Raw genomic sequence first — 20,265 nt, 5'->3', positions numbered from 1 at the left:
GGGAGGGGGAGGGAGGGGAGGAGTGAGGGAGCTGGGGTGGAGGATAGGAGATGGACAGGAGGGAGGGGAGGAGTGAGGGAGCTGGGGTGGAGGATAGGAGATGGACAGGAGGGAGGAGGGAGGGGAGGAGTGAGGGAGCTGGGGTGGAGGATAGGAGATGGACAGGAGGGAGGGGAGGAGTGAGGGAGCTGGGGTGGAGGATAGGAGATGGACAGGAGGGAGGGGAGGAGTGAGGGAGCTGGGGTGGAGGATAGGAGATGGACAGGAGGGAGGAGAGGAGAGGGGAGGAGTGAGGGAGCTGGGGTGGAGGATAGGAGATGGACAGGAGGGAGGAGGAGGGAGGGGAGGAGTGAGGGAGCTGGGGTGGAGGATAGGAGATGGACAGGAGGGAGGGAGGGAGGGGAGGAGTGAGGGAGCTGGGGTGGAGGATAGGAGATGGACAGGAGGGAGTGGGGAGGAGTGAGGGAGCTGGGGTGGAGGATAGGAGATGGACAGGAGGGAGGAGAGGAGATGGGGAGGAGTGAGGGAGCTGGGGTGGAGGATAGGAGATGGACAGGAGGGAGAGGGGAGGAGTGAGGGAGCTGGGGTGGAGGATAGGAGATGGACAGGAGGGAGGGGAGGAGTGAGGGAGCTGGGGTGGAGGATAGGAGATGGACAGGAGGGAGGGGAGGAGTGAGGGAGCTGGGGTGGAGGATAGGAGATGGACAGGAGGGAGGGGAGGAGTGAGGGAGCTGGGGTGGAGGATAGGAGATGGACAGGAGGGAGGGGAGGAGTGAGGGAGCTGGGGTGGAGGATAGGAGATGGACAGGAGGGAGGGGAGGAGTGAGGGAGCTGGGGTGGAGGATAGGAGATGGACAGGAGGGAGGGAGGGGAGGGAGCTGGGGTGGAGGGAGCTGAGGGAGGGTGGAGGATAGGAGATGGACAGGAGGGAGGGGAGGAGTGAGGGAGCTGGGGTGGAGGATAGGAGATGGACAGGAGGGAGGGGAGGAGTGAGGGAGCTGGGGTGGAGGATAGGAGATGGACAGGAGGGAGGGGAGGAGTGAGGGAGCTGGGGTGGAGGATAGGAGATGGACAGGAGGGAGGGGGGGAGGAGTGAGGGAGCTGGGGTGGAGGATAGGAGATGGACAGGAGGGAGGGGAGGAGTGAGGGAGCTGGGGTGGAGGATAGGAGATGGACAGGAGGGAGGGGAGGAGTGAGGGAGCTGGGGTGGAGGATAGGAGATGGACAGGAGGGAGGGGAGGAGTGAGGGAGCTGGGGTGGAGGATAGGAGATGGACAGGAGGGAGGGGAGGAGTGAGGGAGCTGGGGTGGAGGATAGGAGATGGACAGGAGGGAGGGGAGGAGTGAGGGAGCTGGGGTGGAGGATAGGAGATGGACAGGAGGGAGGGGAGGAGTGAGGGAGCTGGGGTGGAGGATAGGAGATGGACAGGAGGGAGGGGGAGGAGTGAGGGAGCTGGGGTGGAGGATAGGAGATGGACAGGAGGGAGGGGAGGAGTGAGGGAGCTGGGGTGGAGGATAGGAGATGGACAGGAGGGAGGGGAGGGAGCTGGGGTGGAGGATAGGAGATGGACAGGAGGGAGGGAGGAGTGAGGGAGCTGGGGTGGAGGATAGGAGATGGACAGGAGGGAGGGGAGGAGTGAGGGAGCTGGGGTGGAGGATAGGAGATGGACAGGAGGGAGGGGAGGAGTGAGGGAGCTGGGGTGGAGGATAGGAGATGGACAGGAGGGAGGGGAGGAGTGAGGGAGCTGGGGTGGAGGATAGGAGATGGACAGGAGGGAGGGGAGGAGTGAGGGAGCTGGGGTGGAGGATAGGAGATGGACAGGAGGGAGGGGAGGAGTGAGGGAGCTGGGGTGGAGGATAGGAGATGGACAGGAGGGAGGGGAGGAGTGAGGGAGCTGGGGTGGAGGATAGGAGATGGACAGGAGGGAGGGGAGGAGTGAGGGAGCTGGGGTGGAGGATAGGAGATGGACAGGAGGGAGGGGAGGAGTGAGGGAGCTGGGGTGGAGGATAGGAGATGGACAGGAGGGAGGGGAGGAGTGAGGGAGCTGGGGTGGAGGATAGGAGATGGACAGGAGGGAGGGGAGGAGTGAGGGAGCTGGGGTGGAGGATAGGAGATGGACAGGAGGGAGGGGAGGAGTGAGGGAGCTGGGGTGGAGGATAGGAGATGGACAGGAGGGAGGGGAGGAGTGAGGGAGCTGGGGTGGAGGATAGGAGATGGACAGGAGGGAGGGGAGATGGAGCAGGAGGGAGGATAGGAGATGGACAGGAGGGAGCTGGGGTGGGGAGGAGTGAGGGAGCTGGGGTGGAGGATAGGAGATGGACAGGGAGGGAGGGAGATGGACAGGAGGGAGTGAGGGAGCTGGGGTGGAGGATAGGAGATGGACAGGAGGGAGGGGAGGAGTGAGGGAGCTGGGGTGGAGGATAGGAGATGGACAGGAGGGAGGGGAGGAGTGAGGGAGCTGGGGTGGAGGATAGGAGATGGACAGGAGGGAGGGAGGAGGTGAGGGAGCTGGGGTGGAGGATAGGAGATGGACAGGAGGGAGGGGAGGAGTGAGGGAGCTGGGGTGGAGGATAGGAGATGGACAGGAGGGAGGGGAGGAGTGAGGGAGCTGGGGTGGAGGATAGGAGATGGACAGGAGGGAGGGGAGGAGTGAGGGAGCTGGGGTGGAGGATAGGAGATGGACAGGAGGGAGGGGAGGAGTGAGGGAGCTGGGGTGGAGGATAGGAGATGGACAGGAGGGAGGGGAGGAGTGAGGGAGCTGGGGTGGAGGATAGGAGATGGACAGGAGGGAGGGGAGGAGTGAGGGAGCTGGGGTGGAGGATAGGAGATGGACAGGAGGGAGGGGAGGAGTGAGGGAGCTGGGGTGGAGGATAGGAGATGGACAGGAGGGAGGATAGGAGATGGACAGGAGGGAGGGGAGGAGTGAGGGAGCTGGGGTGGAGGATAGGAGATGGACAGGAGGGAGGGGAGGAGTGAGGGAGCTGGGGTGGAGGATAGGAGATGGACAGGAGGGAGGATAGGAGATGGACAGGAGGGAGGGGAGATTATGGTAAATTCTCTGGCTGCTCTCCTGCAGCAGGTCATAGCATTGCTAGCAGACCAAGCCTGTCTCTAACCCCACCCGTACTGCAGCCCTAAGATCACACACTCTCTAACTACTCCCCCAAACCTTCTCTAAACTTACCCTTTAACCCAAACATAAACTAACATAAACTGAGCCTCAACTAGTAACTGAAGCCTTGCCTCTCTCCCTGACCCGCTGATAGTCATGTCATAAACCCTGATCACAGAGACTTTAGAGTAGTCGAGAGAGAGAGAGAGAGAGAGAGAGAGAGAGAGAGAGAGAGAGAGAGAGAGAGAGAGAGAGAGAGAGAGAGAGAGAGAGAGAGAGAGAGAGAGAGAGAGAGAGAGAGAGAGAGAGAGAGAGAGAGAGAGAGAGAGGAAAGATACCAGGTGTCACATGATTGCAGGACATAAAAGTTCCATTAACCTGTGAGGAACTAAAGGGGCCATGTTTTCATCTCACAGACAGGAATTGCAAACAACATAACCATAAAAAAAGTATTCTCTCCCCCCTCCTACGCCCTCTCCCCCTCCTTCCCCCTCTCCCCCTACACTCTTCTTCTTTTCCCTCTCTCTTCCCTATTCTCCTCTCCTCATTCTCTCCCCCTCCTTCCCCCTCTCCCCCTACACTCTTCTTATTTTCCCTCTCTCTTCCCTATTCTCCTCTCCTCATCCTCTCCCCCTGCATTAGGAATCACAAACAGAAACCTATCACAATAAACCTCACATCCCCACCCCTCCTATCCTTGTCTGCCCCCCCCCCACGGTTGACCCCCTCCTCTTTGAACCCCCTACTCTCTTTCATTAACCTCTTTATTCCCCCTGTCTCCCTGGCTCTGAGTTCCCGGTCTATGAGTCAGGTTCTGGAGACGCCACAGGTCTGTGTGTCTGCGTCACAATGTCTAGGCCTTGAATGCCTAGGTTGCATTCCAAATGGCACCCTATTCCCCATAGAGCTCTGGTCAACAGTAGTGCACTATGTTGGAAATAGGGTGCCATTTCTGTCATGGTCAACCCTCTTGTTCAAACTTGCGTATGTGCATGCACTGTACACTTCCATAAACACACTCAGATGTACATAAAGCTGAATAAACACACTTACTCACTCCAAAAACCCACATAAACACATACACACACACTCTCCATAACAACTAACCTATCATCATACTAACATAAACACACATATTAGTACAGACCCCCTAGAGCGACTCACCAACCAACACACACACACACACACTCCTCCCTTCTTCCTTTCCTCCTACCCTCTATAAGTTTAAACGTTTGGGGAGGTCTGCTCAAAGACTAGCAGTGTGAGTGGCCTTTTAAAGCATCCATTAAAGACACTAAGCACAGGCTTTTAGCTGTTCACTGATGCCCTCACTATCTGGCACTACTATCTCCCCTAGTGTGCTTCCCACGGTTTAACCTTACCTAAAGGGGCCACTTAACCCACTGAACACACACGCATGCACCCACCAATCCATAGAAACACAGGCCAATGCACAAGCAAGCACACACACACACACACTAGAATGCACAGCAAGCACACACACACACACACACACACACACACACACACACACACACACACACACACACACACACACACACACACACACACACTAGAATGCACAGCAAGCACACAGACACACACACACACACACACACACACACACTAGAATGCACAGCAAACACACACACACACTATAATGCACAGCAAGCACACACACACACTAGAATGCACAGCAAGCACACACACAGCAGTTACACACATCAGGGTGAAGATAAAATATCTGACCTTGTACTATTGGTGGTTAGGGTCAGGTCCATGTTGAAATGCTCTTACAGGATGGTCAATTAGGACTGTTGATGTCACAAAACTGTGCGCTCATTGGTTAGCAGTCAGAGCGACTCAGCAGATGGGCCTGACCGTGGGGCAAGGGTGGCGAGGGAGGCGAGGTAGGCGAGGGGCGAGATGGTAGAGGGGGAAGCCCGGACATCCCTGTCTCCCTGGAGAGGTGCAGCAGGCAGAGTGTGACGGTCACGGGACAGAAATAATGAGGATATATCACTACAGCACTGAGGTGCTCCATCATACACACACACACACACACACACACACATACATACATCCACACACACACATATACACACACACACACACACACACACACACACACACACACACACACACACACACACACACACACACACACACACACACACACACACACACACACACACACACACACACACACACACACACATATACACACACATCCACACACACACACACACACACACACACACACACACACACACACACACACACACACACACACACACACACACACACACACACACACACACACACACACACACACACATACATCCACATACACACACGGTGAATACATACATTCATTCATTCATACATACATACATACATACATACATACATACATACATACATACATACATACATACATACATACATACATACATACATACATACATACATACATACATACATACATACATACATACATACATACATACATACATACATACATACATACATACATACATACATACATACATACATACATACATACATACATACATACATACATACATACATACATACATACATACATACATACATACATACATACATACATACATACATACACCTACACATACACACACCTACACAGACACATATACATATACATACACACAAAGCAACACACAAACAGACATGTGTGCACACACGCACACGCACAGACAGGTTGCAAAGGTTACCTATACCACCCGTCATAGTAGAGCACAGTGTCACTGTATTTGTCCATACATACATAATATTGGCCAAATACCCACCAGACAATACGGATACTCATGATATGGAAACACATTCACTGTAAGCCCTCTCCAGTCAGAAACCACATGGCCCCGTAGCCTCCATAATATTTGATTGACAAATGTAATTATTGATATTTACAATCATAACACCATATGGCGCATTCTCACTTAGAATATCAAAGTAACCCAAAGCTGTTGAGGCTTACAGAAACCAGTGTCAAAGAACCGGGGACTCCTTCCAGCATCTCTATTCTGCTGTGTGGCTTTGCACAACGTGAGTGTGAGAATATGACCATGTTCATGTTTTTCCTCTGTTCGTGTGTGTGCTTGTGTTTATGTTCTCTCTCCCTTATTGATTCTGTTTGATGATTCTCTGGGAAAGAGTGAGGAAAACTCTCCCTGTCGACATTGGCGAAGACATTGCCGAGAAGTAAAGCGGCCAACATGCCGTAAAATAAAATGAGGTGTGGAGAGAGCTGGACCCATCTGCAAAGCCATTGGCTGCCCAGAGGGTCGTAAAAACAATAACACTCCACCATAAAACAAAATGCTTATTAAATTATTTTAAAACAATATTGGATGATCTGGGTGAGTTCCAAAAGCTGTGTTCCACAAACAGAAGATGTGATGGGGTAAGTTGTTCCACAGGCTGTGTTCCACAAACAGAAGATGTGATGGGGCAAGTTGTTCCACAGGCTGTGTTCCACAAACAGAAGATGTGATGGGGCAAGTTGTTCCATAGGCTGTGTTCCACAAACAGAAGATGTGATGGGGCAAGTTGTTCCACAGGCTGTGTTCCACAAACAGAAGATGTGATGGGGCAAGTTGTTCCACAGGCTGTGTTCCACAAACAGAAGATGTGATGGGGCAAGTTGTTCCACAGGCTGTGTTCCACAAACAGAAGATGTGATGGGGCAAGTTGTTCCACAGGCTGTGTTCCACAAACAGAAGATGTGATGGGGCAAGTTGTTCCACAGGCTGTGTTCCACAGGCTGTGTTCCACAAACAGAAGATGTGATGGGGCAAGTTGTTCCACAGGCTGTGTTCCACAAACAGAAGATGTGATGGGGCAAGTTGTTCCACAGGCTGTGTTCCACAAACAGAAGATGTGATGGGGCAAGTTGTTCCACAGGCTGTGTTCCACAAACAGAAGATGTGATGGGGCAAGTTGTTCCACAGGCTGTGTTCCACAAACAGAAGGTGTGATGGGGCAAGTTGTTCCACAGGCTGTGTTCCACAAACAGAAGATGTGATGGGGCAAGTTGTTCCACAGGCTGTGTTCCACAAACAGAAGATGTGATGGGGCAAGTTGTTCCATAGGCTGTGTTCCACAAACAGAAGATGTGATGGGGCAAGTTGTTCCACAGGCTGTGTTCCACAAACAGAAGATGTGATGGGGCAAGCTGGGGAGCAATGAGATAGTTATAGCTATAACAACTATCACATCAGTATCACATCAGCATGCTGACTAGGACCATTTCAGAGCCTGATGTAGCCAGTAAAACCTACCTTTACTCCACCTGGTTTGCCCAAGGTAGTCATATATGCAATGTTCCCTCTAAGCTGCCTCACAAAACAAATGCCAGAGGCACAAGAGGTTGAATTGAGTTCATCCCATTTTTTAAAAGTTTGTACTATATATACTGAACAAAAATATGAATGCAGTATGCAACAATTTTAAAGATTTTACTGAGTCACAGTTAATATAAGGAAATCAGTCAATTGAAATAAATTACTTGAGCCCTAATTTATGGATTTCACATGACTGGACAATGGTACAGCTATGGGTGGGCCAGGCCCCGCCAATCAGAATGGTTTTTACCCCAGAAAAGTGCTTTCTTACAGACAGGAATACTACGCAGAACACCTCCTCCCCCCTACCTCCCCTCAGACGATCCCACAGGTGAAGAAGCCAGATGTGGAGATCCGTGGCTGTCATGGTTACACGTGGTCTGCGGTTGTGAGGCCTGTTGGACGTACTGCCAAATTCTCTAAAACAATGTTGGAGGTGGCTAATGGTAGAGAATGAACATTGAACATACCAACTGCAGGCTCCTTCAAAACTTGAGACATTTGTGGCATTGTGTTGTGTGGCAAAACTGCACATTTTAAAGTGGCCTTTTATCGTCTCCAGCACAAGGTACATGTGTATAATGATCATGCTGTTTAATCAGCTTCTTGATATGCCACACCTGTCAGGAGGATGGATTATCTTGGAAAACGAGAAGTGCTCACTAATAGGGGTGTAAACAAATTTGTGCACAAAATTTGAGAGAAATCCTTTTTTTCTGCGTATGGAACATTTTGGGGATTTTTTTGTTCAGCTCATTAAACATGGGACCAACACTTCCCATGTTGCATTAATACATTTTTCAGTGTAGATCTATGTCTTTTCTGTGATCAAATCAACATTATATCAGTCCCTTTTGAATGCAACAAACCAAAACAAATCTAACTTTGCAAGATTGAGTCTGTGATTTTGTTGAAGGCAGACCCCGAGCGCAATGGACTAAGAATTCGGGCTCGTATCCCTCCAGGGGTCTTTCAATCACCTGCGAGTAAATGAATGTGCTTTTCAGATCAATCATATAAGTGGTGGTAGTTTTGCTATCGCAGGTATAAGAGATTGGATGATGAGGGCCAGAGACAGAGAACCCTATAGTTTATTAGTAACTGTGGGAAGAAGAGAAAGATACAGAGCCTTCAGAAAGTATTCACATCCCTTGACTTTTTCCACATTTTGTTGTGTTACAGACTTCATTTAAAATGGATTACATTGAGATTTCAGTCACACAATAAGTCATAATATCAAAGTGGAGTTATGTTTTTTTTTAAACATTACAAATGTACTAAAAAATGAAAAAATGAAATGTCTTTAGTCAATAAGTATTCAGCCACTATGCCTAAATATGTTCAGGAGTAAAAATGTTCTTAAGAAGTCACATAAATTGTAATGCCTTAATCTCAGTTCCACTTCGTTTCACCAAGAATAGGTTTAATGTCTTTTTAAAGAGCATTTTGGTCTTGGACCTGAACTGGAAGTGTGCTGTTTTGAGGTTTCTTTTGCATTGTGTTTGGAGAGTATTAAGGCCTACGGTATATGGGAATAAGGAGACAGGAGGAGAACGTTGAGTGAGTGTGTAGACTGTGGTGCTGGTGGGTGTGGGTGAGGGGGTCAGCCCACCCCTCTGTCAGAGCTGTCAGGGGTAGAGGGAGACTGATGAAGAGACTCTTTTACATTGACTGGTTGCGCTCTCAGTAAAGCCAACTCACAACCAACCAACCCTGCTGCTTACAAACTACAATCCTGTAGGTATTTATTTGGACAGTGAAGCTACATTTTAAAATGTGTTTCTCTACTCCAGCATTAACTTTCTCACGCATCATTATTCACGATTGATTCATGTTTATCCGTAATCATAGAAGCATCCACATGAATGTAAAAGTGTTCACAAATATACAGGGCCTTCAGAAAATATTCACACCCTTTTACTTTTTACACATTTTGTTCTGCCTGAATTGAACATTTATTAAATATTGATTTTTTGGGGGTCACTGGCCTACACACAATGCCCCATAATGTCGAAGTGGAATGATGTTTTTAGACATTTTTACAAATCAGTTAAACATTTTTAAGCTTAAATGTATTTGATTCAATTAGTATTCAACTCCTTTGTTATGGCATGCCTAAAAACGTGCTGGAGGAAAAATGTGCTTAATCAGAATTATAGTAAGTTGCATCAACTGACTCTGTGTGCAATAATAGTGTTTAACATTACTTTTGAATGACTACCTCATCTCTTCACCCCACACATATTATCCGTCAGTCGAGGAGTGAATTTCAAAAACAGATTCAACCACAAAGACCAGGGAGGTTGCTCGCCTCCCTACCACTGAGGAAGTACAGTTCCCGCTCAGCCCAGTCAAAACTGTTCGCTGCTCTGGCCCCCCAATGGTGGAACAAACTCCCTCACGACGCCAGGACAGCGGAGTCAATCACCACCTTCCGGAGACACCTGAAACCCCACCTCTTTAAGGAATACCTAGGATAGGATAAGTAATCCTTCTCACCCTCCCCCCCTTTAAGATTTAGATGCACTATTGTAAAGTGACTGTTCTACTGGATGTCATAAGGTGAATGCACCAATTTGTAAGTCGCTCTGGATAAGAGCGTCTGCTAAATGACTTAAATGTAAATGTAGGTTTTCCAATGCAAAGCAAATAAGGGCGCCTACTGATAGATAGATTTTTTTTTAACGGACATTGAATACTCCTTTGAGCATGGTGAAGTTATTAATTACACTTTGGATATTGTATCAATACACGCAGTCACTACAAAGATACAGGCGTCCTTCCTAACTCAGTTGCCAGAAAGGAAGGAAACTGCTCAGGGATTTCACAATGAGGCCAAAGGTGACTTTAAAACAGTTACAGAGTTTATTGGCTGTGATAGGAGAAAACTGAGGATGGATCAACAGCATTGTACTTACTCCATAATACCAAGCTAAATAACATAGTGAAAAGAAGGAAGCCTGTACAGAATAATACATATTTCAAAACATGCACCCTATTTGCAATAAGGCACTAAAGTAAAACTGCAACCAATGTGCCAAAGAAATTAAGTGAATGTCCTTAATACAAAGAATTATGTTTGGCACAAATCCAACACAACATATAACTGAGTATCACTCTTCATATTTTCAAGCATGGTGGTGGCAGCATCCTGTTATGGGTGTGCTTGTCATCGGCAAGGACTATGACATTTTTTAGGATTAAAAGAAACGGACTAGGCTTCCCGAGTAGCGCAGTCTAAGGCATTGCATCGCAGTGTTGCGGCGTCACTACAGCCTGGGGTTCGATCCCGTGACCGAGGGTCCCATAGGGCGGCGCACAATTGGCCCAGTGTAGTCCGGGTTAGGGGAGGGTTTGGCCGGAGGGACTTTACTTGGCTCATCCCGCATTTGCGACTCCTTGTGGTGGGCCAGGCGCCTGCAGGCTGACTCCAGTCATCAGTTGAACAGTGTTTCTACCAACACATTGGTGCAGCTGGCTGCCGGGTCAATAACTTTGCAAAAAATTATAAAAAGATCTGATCACTTTGTCATTATGGGGTATTGTGTGTAGATGGGTGAAGAAAAAACAACTATTTAATCAATTGGTAATTCAGGCTGTCACAACAACATTTGAAATAAGTGGAGGGGTGTGAATACTTTCTGAAGGCACTGTATATGGAGTACATATTGAAGCAAATTCAAAGAGTAGCCCTGACTGGGATTTGAACCCAGGTCCAGTGACGGTCCAGCCAACACCTTAACCATAATACCCAAAAGTCTGAAACTCTTGATAACATCTCTATTCGTTCAGTTAAAGTAACAACAGAATGGCTTGGGCATGTACTGGTCATTCAAAATATTAACATCAATATATCACTGATTGGTCAGCTCGTTCTCCTAAGGATGACATCATCCTCTGTGAGGAAATAGCAAGCATTTTGAAATGGCCTGTTTGAGATACAAGTTTGAGGTGGTGTTTTTGTTGAGTGTTTTTTGGTTGTTGTCAATTTACGCTTTGACTACGAATACGAGTATAGGATGAGTCAACAACGTTACTAGGGTAAGAGTTACAGTTGCATTTTTGTTGTTGACTATTTGTTTTATTAATCACAGAAGTAGACGGTCAAATTTGGTTATAGTTAAAAGGACCTCCTATTTGATTGTGAAAGAGCTACATCACCTATTCCAGCAGCCATATAGGCTCCTAATGCCGCTTTCATGTCAACGAGTTGGAGCTTTCAGGCGCTCGGAAGGGACGCAAGAACCATTCTCACCATTTACAGCTGAACTCACGGCCATTTTGTTTACTTTTTCAGTGCCCCGTGACGTCAGAGTACAGCATCTGGAAAAGATCTGGGTCCAGATATCATACCCGAGGTTCTTAGTCATAAATACGAGTTGAAGGGGCATCACTTGAACGCAGCATAATCTACGCGAAATTCGTGTTGTTTCTATCTAGTCCATTCATAGACAGGTAATCTAAAACATATACCTTCTTATCATGAACCTGTCTGCCGCCTGAAACAAATGCACGGACGCTCCAACGTTGTCCCGAAGATATGTCTAAACGTCAATACCCCTCGCTTGCAATATGGTTTTAGAAACATTTCGAACTTTCTCATCGGCAAGAATTAAAACAAAATCAAATGTTAATTGGGTTACTACGCACCTTTATATGGTTCTGGTTCCCACAAGGCCATGTTACAGCTGTTTTTTTTATACCGAAGACAGAGGCGACCAACTGCTCTACTTATCTCTTGAAGCATTTCCTAACACCTGTGCGTAACGGGAGGACACCAGAATAGTGTTGTAACCGAAAAATACTGTCGGCCACAAATGTGTTAAAACCGGTTAAAACGGTGTACAGTAGGCGGCCCAAGTGTATATTTTCTATTTGTGAAATTATTTTGATGTGATGTGAAAGTAGAGGGCTTTATGTTTCCAAAACCATATCGCAAGGGAGGATTATTAAGGTTTATAAACGTTAAAACAGAGCGCCGGTATTGTAGTTCACAACTGGCCATACCTTCAGCTGAGAATCCAAGAGGGGGAAACTGTAAGCCCCCTTGAGCCCACTTTGGTTCTTGAGAGCTATAGTGTTTCCCAGAAGTGTTAGTGGTAAACCGTTTGGGTGAGTATATTTGATAAAGAATCATGTGAAATAAACAGGGAATGATGTAATCATATTGACTTAAAAGACAACGATGGCGTTGCAAAAAGAGGCAGTTTGAAAGCATCCCCCTATCTTGCCTCTTGCCAGCCGTTGCTTTATTCCGTTGCTTTATTCTTGTCTCTGGGGCTACATTGTGTTTAGACATATGGTGTAAACATGCATACATAAGATATTGGGCCATTAAACTCTGGCTTTATATCCGTACAGCTCTGTTAGGTGAGGGAAATTGTTATGGGCCAGTCTGAATTGACTCGCATAAACAAACGCTATAGCTACAACCTGTTTAGTTCCACCTGAATAAAATAACCGGTGACAATTGAAGAGGCACCCCAACTCTCTCATGTCACCAGCTTTGAGCAGCGGGACCCTTCTACCTCCTCCCCCCTCCCGAGCCCGGCCTGGCATTAAAGCCCTCTCCCGTGCGCCGTAAATAATGTTGATAAAGACGCCACCGAAAACGACTTTCACGCGTCGCCCGATTGATTTAACGTGACCTCCGTTTCCAAATGATATTGGAAGTCTATTTAAACAGATGAAGGCTTAAATTGTCTCGCTTGTGTGTGCATTAATTCCCCATTCATCATCATTACTCTGTGATTGGTCCATCCACGCCTCCTCGCCAGCCCCGCGCGCTACGACAAGGGCCTGTAAATTAGAATGTAGTACAATTTAAACAGCAGCAGCAGTCTCGGATAGGATGGCTACGTTTTTTTCTCCATTCAGTGGACAGCTGCTCCGCACCTCCCCTATCAGAACGCTTTGTGCTAGTCAGGGTTCCGACGAGCCCTGCGCCAATTCTCACTAATAACATCTTCTAAGGCCGAGGTAATTGCTGTTACGTGTGAATTAGAGAAGTCTATCATATCTTGTAGCTCGGTCGTGTACTGTCTTCCAGCGATTAATGCGAGTGTTAATGGTGGATTAGGCCATTGAGGATCCAACGTAGTAAGGGATAGCTGGGGATCCATATGTGTTGTTGGGTAAATGTGGTTGTAATTTATATCACTTATGTGTCATTCTGGCGCTGTGATGCGCGCTTGAAAAGAGGATCATATGGTGGTGGTGGGGGCTGCTACTGTATCGGTACATCCAAATCAGCCCCAACCAGTCCTGGCCACGAACCATAACTCACTCTGCCACTGTCCAATGGGAAACAATTGTGAAATGGCAAATGCATTTGAATATCTATTTAGTTAAAATGATCTTTTTTTGCTATTATTTTATTATGTACAAGCCAAAACATTTTTTTATTTTCGTCCTGCAATCTCCGTATAAGGCAGAAATATGGCGTGATGGTTTACATAAATCTGCCTTGTGGCTTCTGCCGGGCGGCTTAAACGGTGTATTATTCCAAACATATGCATTTTAATCAGCTCGGTCACACTTACAAGAACTCCAGTTAATAAGGCGATCAATCAGACGGGCGCGGGTAGGGTGGAGGGTATTTCAGAGGGGGCTCGCGGGGGCTGCCTGATTAGGGCGAACCTTTTACCTCGTGACACACCGGAATGCACGCCGGATGGGAGCATGATTTAACGAATAATTAGCAAACACATTATTTTATCTTCAGATAGAAAAATAGATATAGGCTAATATATTTTAGAAACGTGTGTTTATAGGAAGGTGATATGTATCACGATAATAAGATCGTATTGTTTTCTAAAATGGTAGGCTAAGTTAAAACAACAGTAAGCTAATGCTGTCTCGTTTATTCGTTAGATAACGATTGAAAATGTATTAACTCGAGCACGACCATGACTTAGTTTATCTAATTTTACCCTCAATACATAGTTAGGCCTATATAGATCTACTATATTCAAGACCATTGAAATTGGAATTTCACATTTCATGTTGGAATGCTTTTATCCACCCTCGACTTAAATGTCACACATTTACACTACTCATTTGCTGAAATAACTTCTAATCTACCCTCTCGACGATGTAAACACATTAAAAGCCCCTGAGCTCGTGGTGCTACAGCCTCTTTCTAGTGTCCCATTATATACAGAAATATCTCGTTTACCGAAAGCCTGCGACTCAATTACGCGTCAAACGCAACAAATTAAGCTGGCGCTGATTGGTGGGGCCAGTTAGATCATCGATCTTTTAGCATTCCAATATCTTCTCGAGACAACAGATTCTGCCGTTGTCTATTAACCGGTGGGAGAGAAAATAATGACTGGCGTTAACGGATCCCGGGGACCACATAGCTGTCATATCCTCTCGCGCGCCCATCACAAGACGACGCCCAGCAATTCTGTTGTTTTGACACCGACCACTTCGGTCAAATTACTGCTCTCGTTAGGAGCAATATGCAATGACAATGCCCTGTACCTTAGGTCTATTTTATATTATATTTTTCTGTGGCATTTGTCTATAATAGTCCTGTAAGTCAATAGATTGCTAGGAAGTTCCATAGGCCTACTTATATTATTTTAGGCCTAACAATGTGCAATTACTTGGTTCTATATCAATAGAATAGGAATAACCTTTTGGAATATAATTGTTTTGATTTTATTTAGATTACGATTCTACATGTAGGCCTTCCCTTGATGCCCAGGCTGCAATGAAAACGTAGTATGCCTATTCCGTGAGCTGTAGAATAAAACATTCGATTGATTTTGTTGTTTGAAATGCTGTTTATTGCAAATTTGATGTCCAGAACAATCCAACAATATATTCAGCAAAAATGACCACAGAGTGAATTCGCTCTCTTGAGCCTTTTTGCAGCAATTTCCCTAAAACATGACAGGGTTATTTCGATGAAATACTATGCCAGTAACAGTGCAAAGCGATACATAGAAACAAAGAAATAATAGCAATTTCCTCAAACTATTTTAGAATGAGTATAATAAATATAAGGCTTATAGTATCAGAATCAGTCGTTATGAATGCATTTATCCAAGCATTCGGTCTTATGAACATTGGCTGAATGGGGTAGAATTGGGGGTGGGCAGGGGGAGAGAGGTGGTGGCTAGTGTTCAGTCGAGGGTATATGGGTGAGATGGGCAGCTCGAGCGAACTCGGCCTAATTTGCCTGGTGTGATTGTCCAATGGCTTGTCTCTCTCTCTTCCCCCGTCAAGCCAAAGCGAGCTAATCCGTTCCCCTGGCGCCTTGTTACGGTTTGGCAGAAACGATCCCTCCCGGTCTCCGCGCGCGGCCGGTATTATCATTAATTCAACACTCAAAATTCATCTGCCACGTACATATACATCACTTACTAATTTTACCAGCATCTGCACATTTCCGACCCAGACCTTCAAAAAAGGGACACTCGGATAGGGAGAGGGAGCCATAATGAGACGGTGCAGTCTGTTAACAATTCCCTTGTTAAAAAAAGAAGATGGAAAACATCATTCTCTTGTAACTAGCCTACCCATATATGTAGGTCAATTTGGACATGTGAAGAGACTACAAATAATGATAAACCGTTAACACCATCCATCACAGAGATAAACGTTTGTCTGTAATTCCCAGTCCGCCTGGGCTCTCTCTTTCTTCGCACCAAATTAATCTTAGATCTCGGAATATTTCATGGTCTGCATGGGATTTTGTAACTGAAATTATTTTTTTCAGTGGATAGCATGATGTGTGAGATCATCGCGTTGGTGCTTGAAAACATATAGCTTAAAAACTGGGTAGGCTATTTATTTGCACTCCGAGCTCGCTCATCTCTCCTTTTTGTTATGTAGCAGGTGTGTGTAACAGCTCGCGCTGCAGTACCTGTCGCTTATGCTGCTGCGGGTATGGAGTCTGCTCCACACGAGCGTTCTATTCATGCTGTTTGAGTCTTGTCATCATGTGTTTTCTTTAAGTTTGATAAAAGCTCGTCATGGTAAAAGCGTATGGCCCTCTTCTGCGCTTCATTGACTCAGTCCAATGAACACATTTAGATGTGTTCTCTTCGTTTTATCTGGTCAATGGCACCTCCTCTCTCTGGTCCAAAGTCACCGGCGAGGACTTGCTCAGCACCGACGGTGTAAACGTCAGAAACGTGTCAGTCCTGCTCGTTGGGGAGCACGGGAAGTCTGACCCGGTGGGCCTCTGTGGAAAGCCGTTTGTTTGAGCGGAGTGACAGGCGAGGCAGGAACAGGGGCTTCCCCCGGGACCGAGGCTGTGGGCCGGGCTGGGGTACAGGGATGGGTGCCTGAACGCACACAGCAGCTCCGGCCTCTGGTAGGGATGAGACAACATCCGGAAACTGTCGAGGGACCTGAGTGGGTTGGAGAATGGAGTGGCGGAGGAGGCCGAGCCGGCTCCGACCCCAAGGTGGGAGTAATACGGTAATGGCAGGTGGGACGGGAAGGAGTAACCGAGATTCCCAGTGGCGGCCGCGTGGTTCATCATGTAGGCGTAGAAGGCGGGGTCGGCAGGGTGAGGCCACGTCATGGCCAGACGCTGCCGCTTGTCCTTCATTCGGCGGTTCTGGAACCACACCTATGGAACACAAACATACAGACAGGCGGAGTAAAATATGATCCTTCATACGTCTGTGATGAGACAGATAACAGATTTACAGCTGTTTTTGCACGTTTACCCACGGTTCCAAATGGCATTACAGTTAGAGAGCAGTGGGCAGACCTACACGGAGTGTACAAAACATTGGGAACACCTGCTCTTTCCATGACATCGACTGACCAGGTGAATCGAGGTGATAAAGCTAAGATCCCTAATTGATGTCACTTGTTAAATCCGCTTCAGTCAGTGTAGATTTTTAAGCCTTGAGACAATTGAGACATGGATTGTGTATGTGTGACTTTGAGGGCGAATGGGCAAGACAAAATATTTAAGTGCCTTTGAACGGGGTATGGTAGCAGGTGGCAGGCAGGTGCACGGGTTTGAGTGTGTCAAGAACTGCAACGCTGCAGGGTTTTTCACTCTCAACAGTTTTCTGTGTGTATCAAGAATGGCCGACCACCCAAAGGACATCCAGCCAACTTGACACAACTGTGGGAAGCATTGGAGTCAACATGGGCCTGCATCCCTGTGGAATGCTTCCACACCTTGTAGAGTCCATGCCCCGACGAATTGAGGCTGTTCTGAGGGCAAAAGGGGGTGCAGCTCAATATTAGAAAGGTGTTCCTAATGTTTTCAAGCTCAGTATATATCGCAAATTCCAGCTCATTAATGGATACTTAAGCTCGCCCCTTTCTATGCCAAATATGTTATATTGGAAATAGGCTTATATGTTGTAGAGAAACATTATGATGTTGAAATAGGCCACTGTTAAAGCCAAAGAGCCTCATCTTACCTTGATTGTGGTCTCTGGTAAATTTAGTGAAGCCGCCAGTTCACATCTCCTCGGCCTGGACACGTAATTCTCCCGGTAGAATTCCTTCTCCAACCGACCGATTTGCTCCCGAGTGAATGCTGTCCGGTACCGTCGCATCGCGTCGGCCCCGTAGGACAGCGAGCCCTGTCCCGAACCCATCTTACCAAGATCCATGCCGCTGTCACTCGGGTGGCAGGGGGAATCACCGTTTCGACCTGGAATGGGTTTAAAACATGAATCAGATTATTAGTTATAGAATAGCCTAAAGGTACATTTGATGACAATAGTATCCTACAATTAAGTGTTGTACAGGTTTTATTTGGTTATTTTTGTTTTTGTATAATTGTCACTGCAGCCTTTATTTTTCGTTTGGCTGAGGTTGACAAAAATCGAAAGCAGAGCACCACAACTAGCTAAAAGGCATCTCATCCTAAATTAAGCCTATGTAGGCCTAGAGTAAACTAAATAATCCAGATAAATGAATACCATAGCTAACTGCAGAAGGGATAATTATATTAATCCATCATTGTGATAGTTATATGTTACGCAGAACCCGATGTGAAGATAATAGCATATATAATCATTCGTTCAACATGTAGGATACTGTTTCCCATTCATTTGAAAGCAGGACCTAAAAATACATGTGTTAAGCATTAGACAATTAATTTGGAGCCTCTTTTTCATAAATACATGACCAGTCTGATGTCAGTTCTCCTGGGGGTATGGTCCCTAGATAGTTCCAATCAGTTTACTTCAAATCTCTGCTAGCAGTATGCGTGCAGATTGGATGATTTGCGACAGGGTGTCTGGCCCCGGGGTAACTCGTTTTAAAAGTGACACTGGTTAAAACCCTAGCTAAGAAGGTACAAGCCAATAACAAGCTGAGATCTCTCATGAGTGTGGATGTAACAATCTATAGAGAAATGAATTCATTACAAATTCACGTTGTTATAACAACAATAACAAGCTGAGGTCTCTCATGAGTGTGGATGTAACAATCTATAGAGAAATTAATTCATTACAAATTAACGTTGTTATAACAACAATAACAATTATGTTCAGTAAATTGTCACTCCCTATCCATAATTCAATCGTACGGAATATCTTGAGTATGTTACGCCATAATTTACTTTTTTAAATTTATTCTGGACTCTGCATGCACAGAGACAGGCTACTAGCAATCGATTGTAGACCATGTTTACACAGTCACATCGATTGCATTCATTAATTTACATTTTCCCACCTTCAAAATCACATCCATGCAATGTGTTGAGAAAACGAAATGAATAGTGTCATGACGTTTTTTTCATTACCTTTCCCATTGGGGTAGTCCATGCTTTCTGGCGTGCAGCTCACATCAATTTCCTCATAGAAGTCTGACTCAGTGTCCGAGCTGCTGGTTTCTTTGTTGGTGTGATCTATCCGGTGTCTCTCGGTAGAAGAGGACATGCCAACCGGCCTTACATCAGCGCACACGCGTCCCTGTGCGCCTTCCACCTCTTCGTCCGCTCTGTCTCGCGAGTAGGGTGCAGAACCCGGGCTCAGGCAGTTCCTGTTGACCGTCTTTCCTTGCGGTTCTTGCGCGGGGCTTCCAACTGCTTCCGAGAAATTAGAGCCCGTCTTGCCAACCACCGTGCCAAGTTGACCTCCCTCCGCGAGCATCACCATCTCCTTTCTGTTTTCCATTACCGACGAACGAACGAACGCGCGTGGAATGAACGGGCGCCAAATCACTATGGAGAGAGCCAAGCTGTCTGTGACACTGCAGGCTACGGATGGCGAGGGGATTCAGTCGTGAGAGTGGAGAAAAAAAGAGTAGAGGAATTGATTGAAATGAGAGGAGAGAAGAGAGGGGGGATGTACGTTCTGATCCTGCGAGGCGAGCGCTTCAGAGTGCGGCACAAGCCCTGGGAGGGATCACCATTGCATTCTCTTTCTCTCGAGCTGTCATTCTTAATAGGGCAGTCGTCATAATGGCACCCCTGATGACGCCACGCATCGATTGGATGTGGATAAACAGAGAACGAGCAATCACAACCGCGGGATGAGAGATACTAGGGAAGACAGGCATCTTTGGACAGTGTTGGCTACAAACACATTATTACCGCATGAGCTAACGAGCAAATTATTTTGTGCAGGTATAAAGAGTATATATAGTCCACTGAACGTCAATGTCCTCTAATCATCAATTTCCACAATGGAACAAAACCGTTCGAAACGAGGAATTCTGAAAAATCTTCAAGATTTCAATTATATATATTTTTAGACCGTTCTAAAGGTCATTCTTAAGAGGTACTCAGTTATTAAAATTATGAACAATATTGATATGTCAATTATAATG

At 46.6% G+C, this 20,265-nt stretch overlaps 1 protein-coding gene across 1 annotated transcript; it reads right to left on the bottom strand.

Annotated features, from left to right (window-relative positions):
* Window positions 1–16,295: 16,295 nt before the first annotated feature.
* Window positions 16,296–19,785, bottom strand: LOC124012968 (homeobox protein XHOX-3-like). Its single transcript, XM_046327068.1, has 3 exons — window positions 19,238–19,785; window positions 17,904–18,139; window positions 16,296–17,089 (listed from the first exon to the last, which is right to left on the bottom strand). The coding sequence occupies exons 1-3, from the start codon at window positions 19,608–19,610 to the stop codon at window positions 16,562–16,564; spliced, it is 1,137 nt and encodes a 378-aa protein (XP_046183024.1). The 5' UTR covers window positions 19,611–19,785; the 3' UTR covers window positions 16,296–16,561.
* Window positions 19,786–20,265: the final 480 nt, after the last annotated feature.

Source organism: Oncorhynchus gorbuscha, linkage group LG24 (assembly GCF_021184085.1).
Source record: "Oncorhynchus gorbuscha isolate QuinsamMale2020 ecotype Even-year linkage group LG24, OgorEven_v1.0, whole genome shotgun sequence".
NCBI classification, from domain to species: Eukaryota; Metazoa; Chordata; class Actinopteri; order Salmoniformes; family Salmonidae; genus Oncorhynchus; species Oncorhynchus gorbuscha.
The sequence above is the reverse complement of the archived record's forward strand: the minus strand, read 5'-3'. Positions and strand labels throughout refer to the sequence as shown.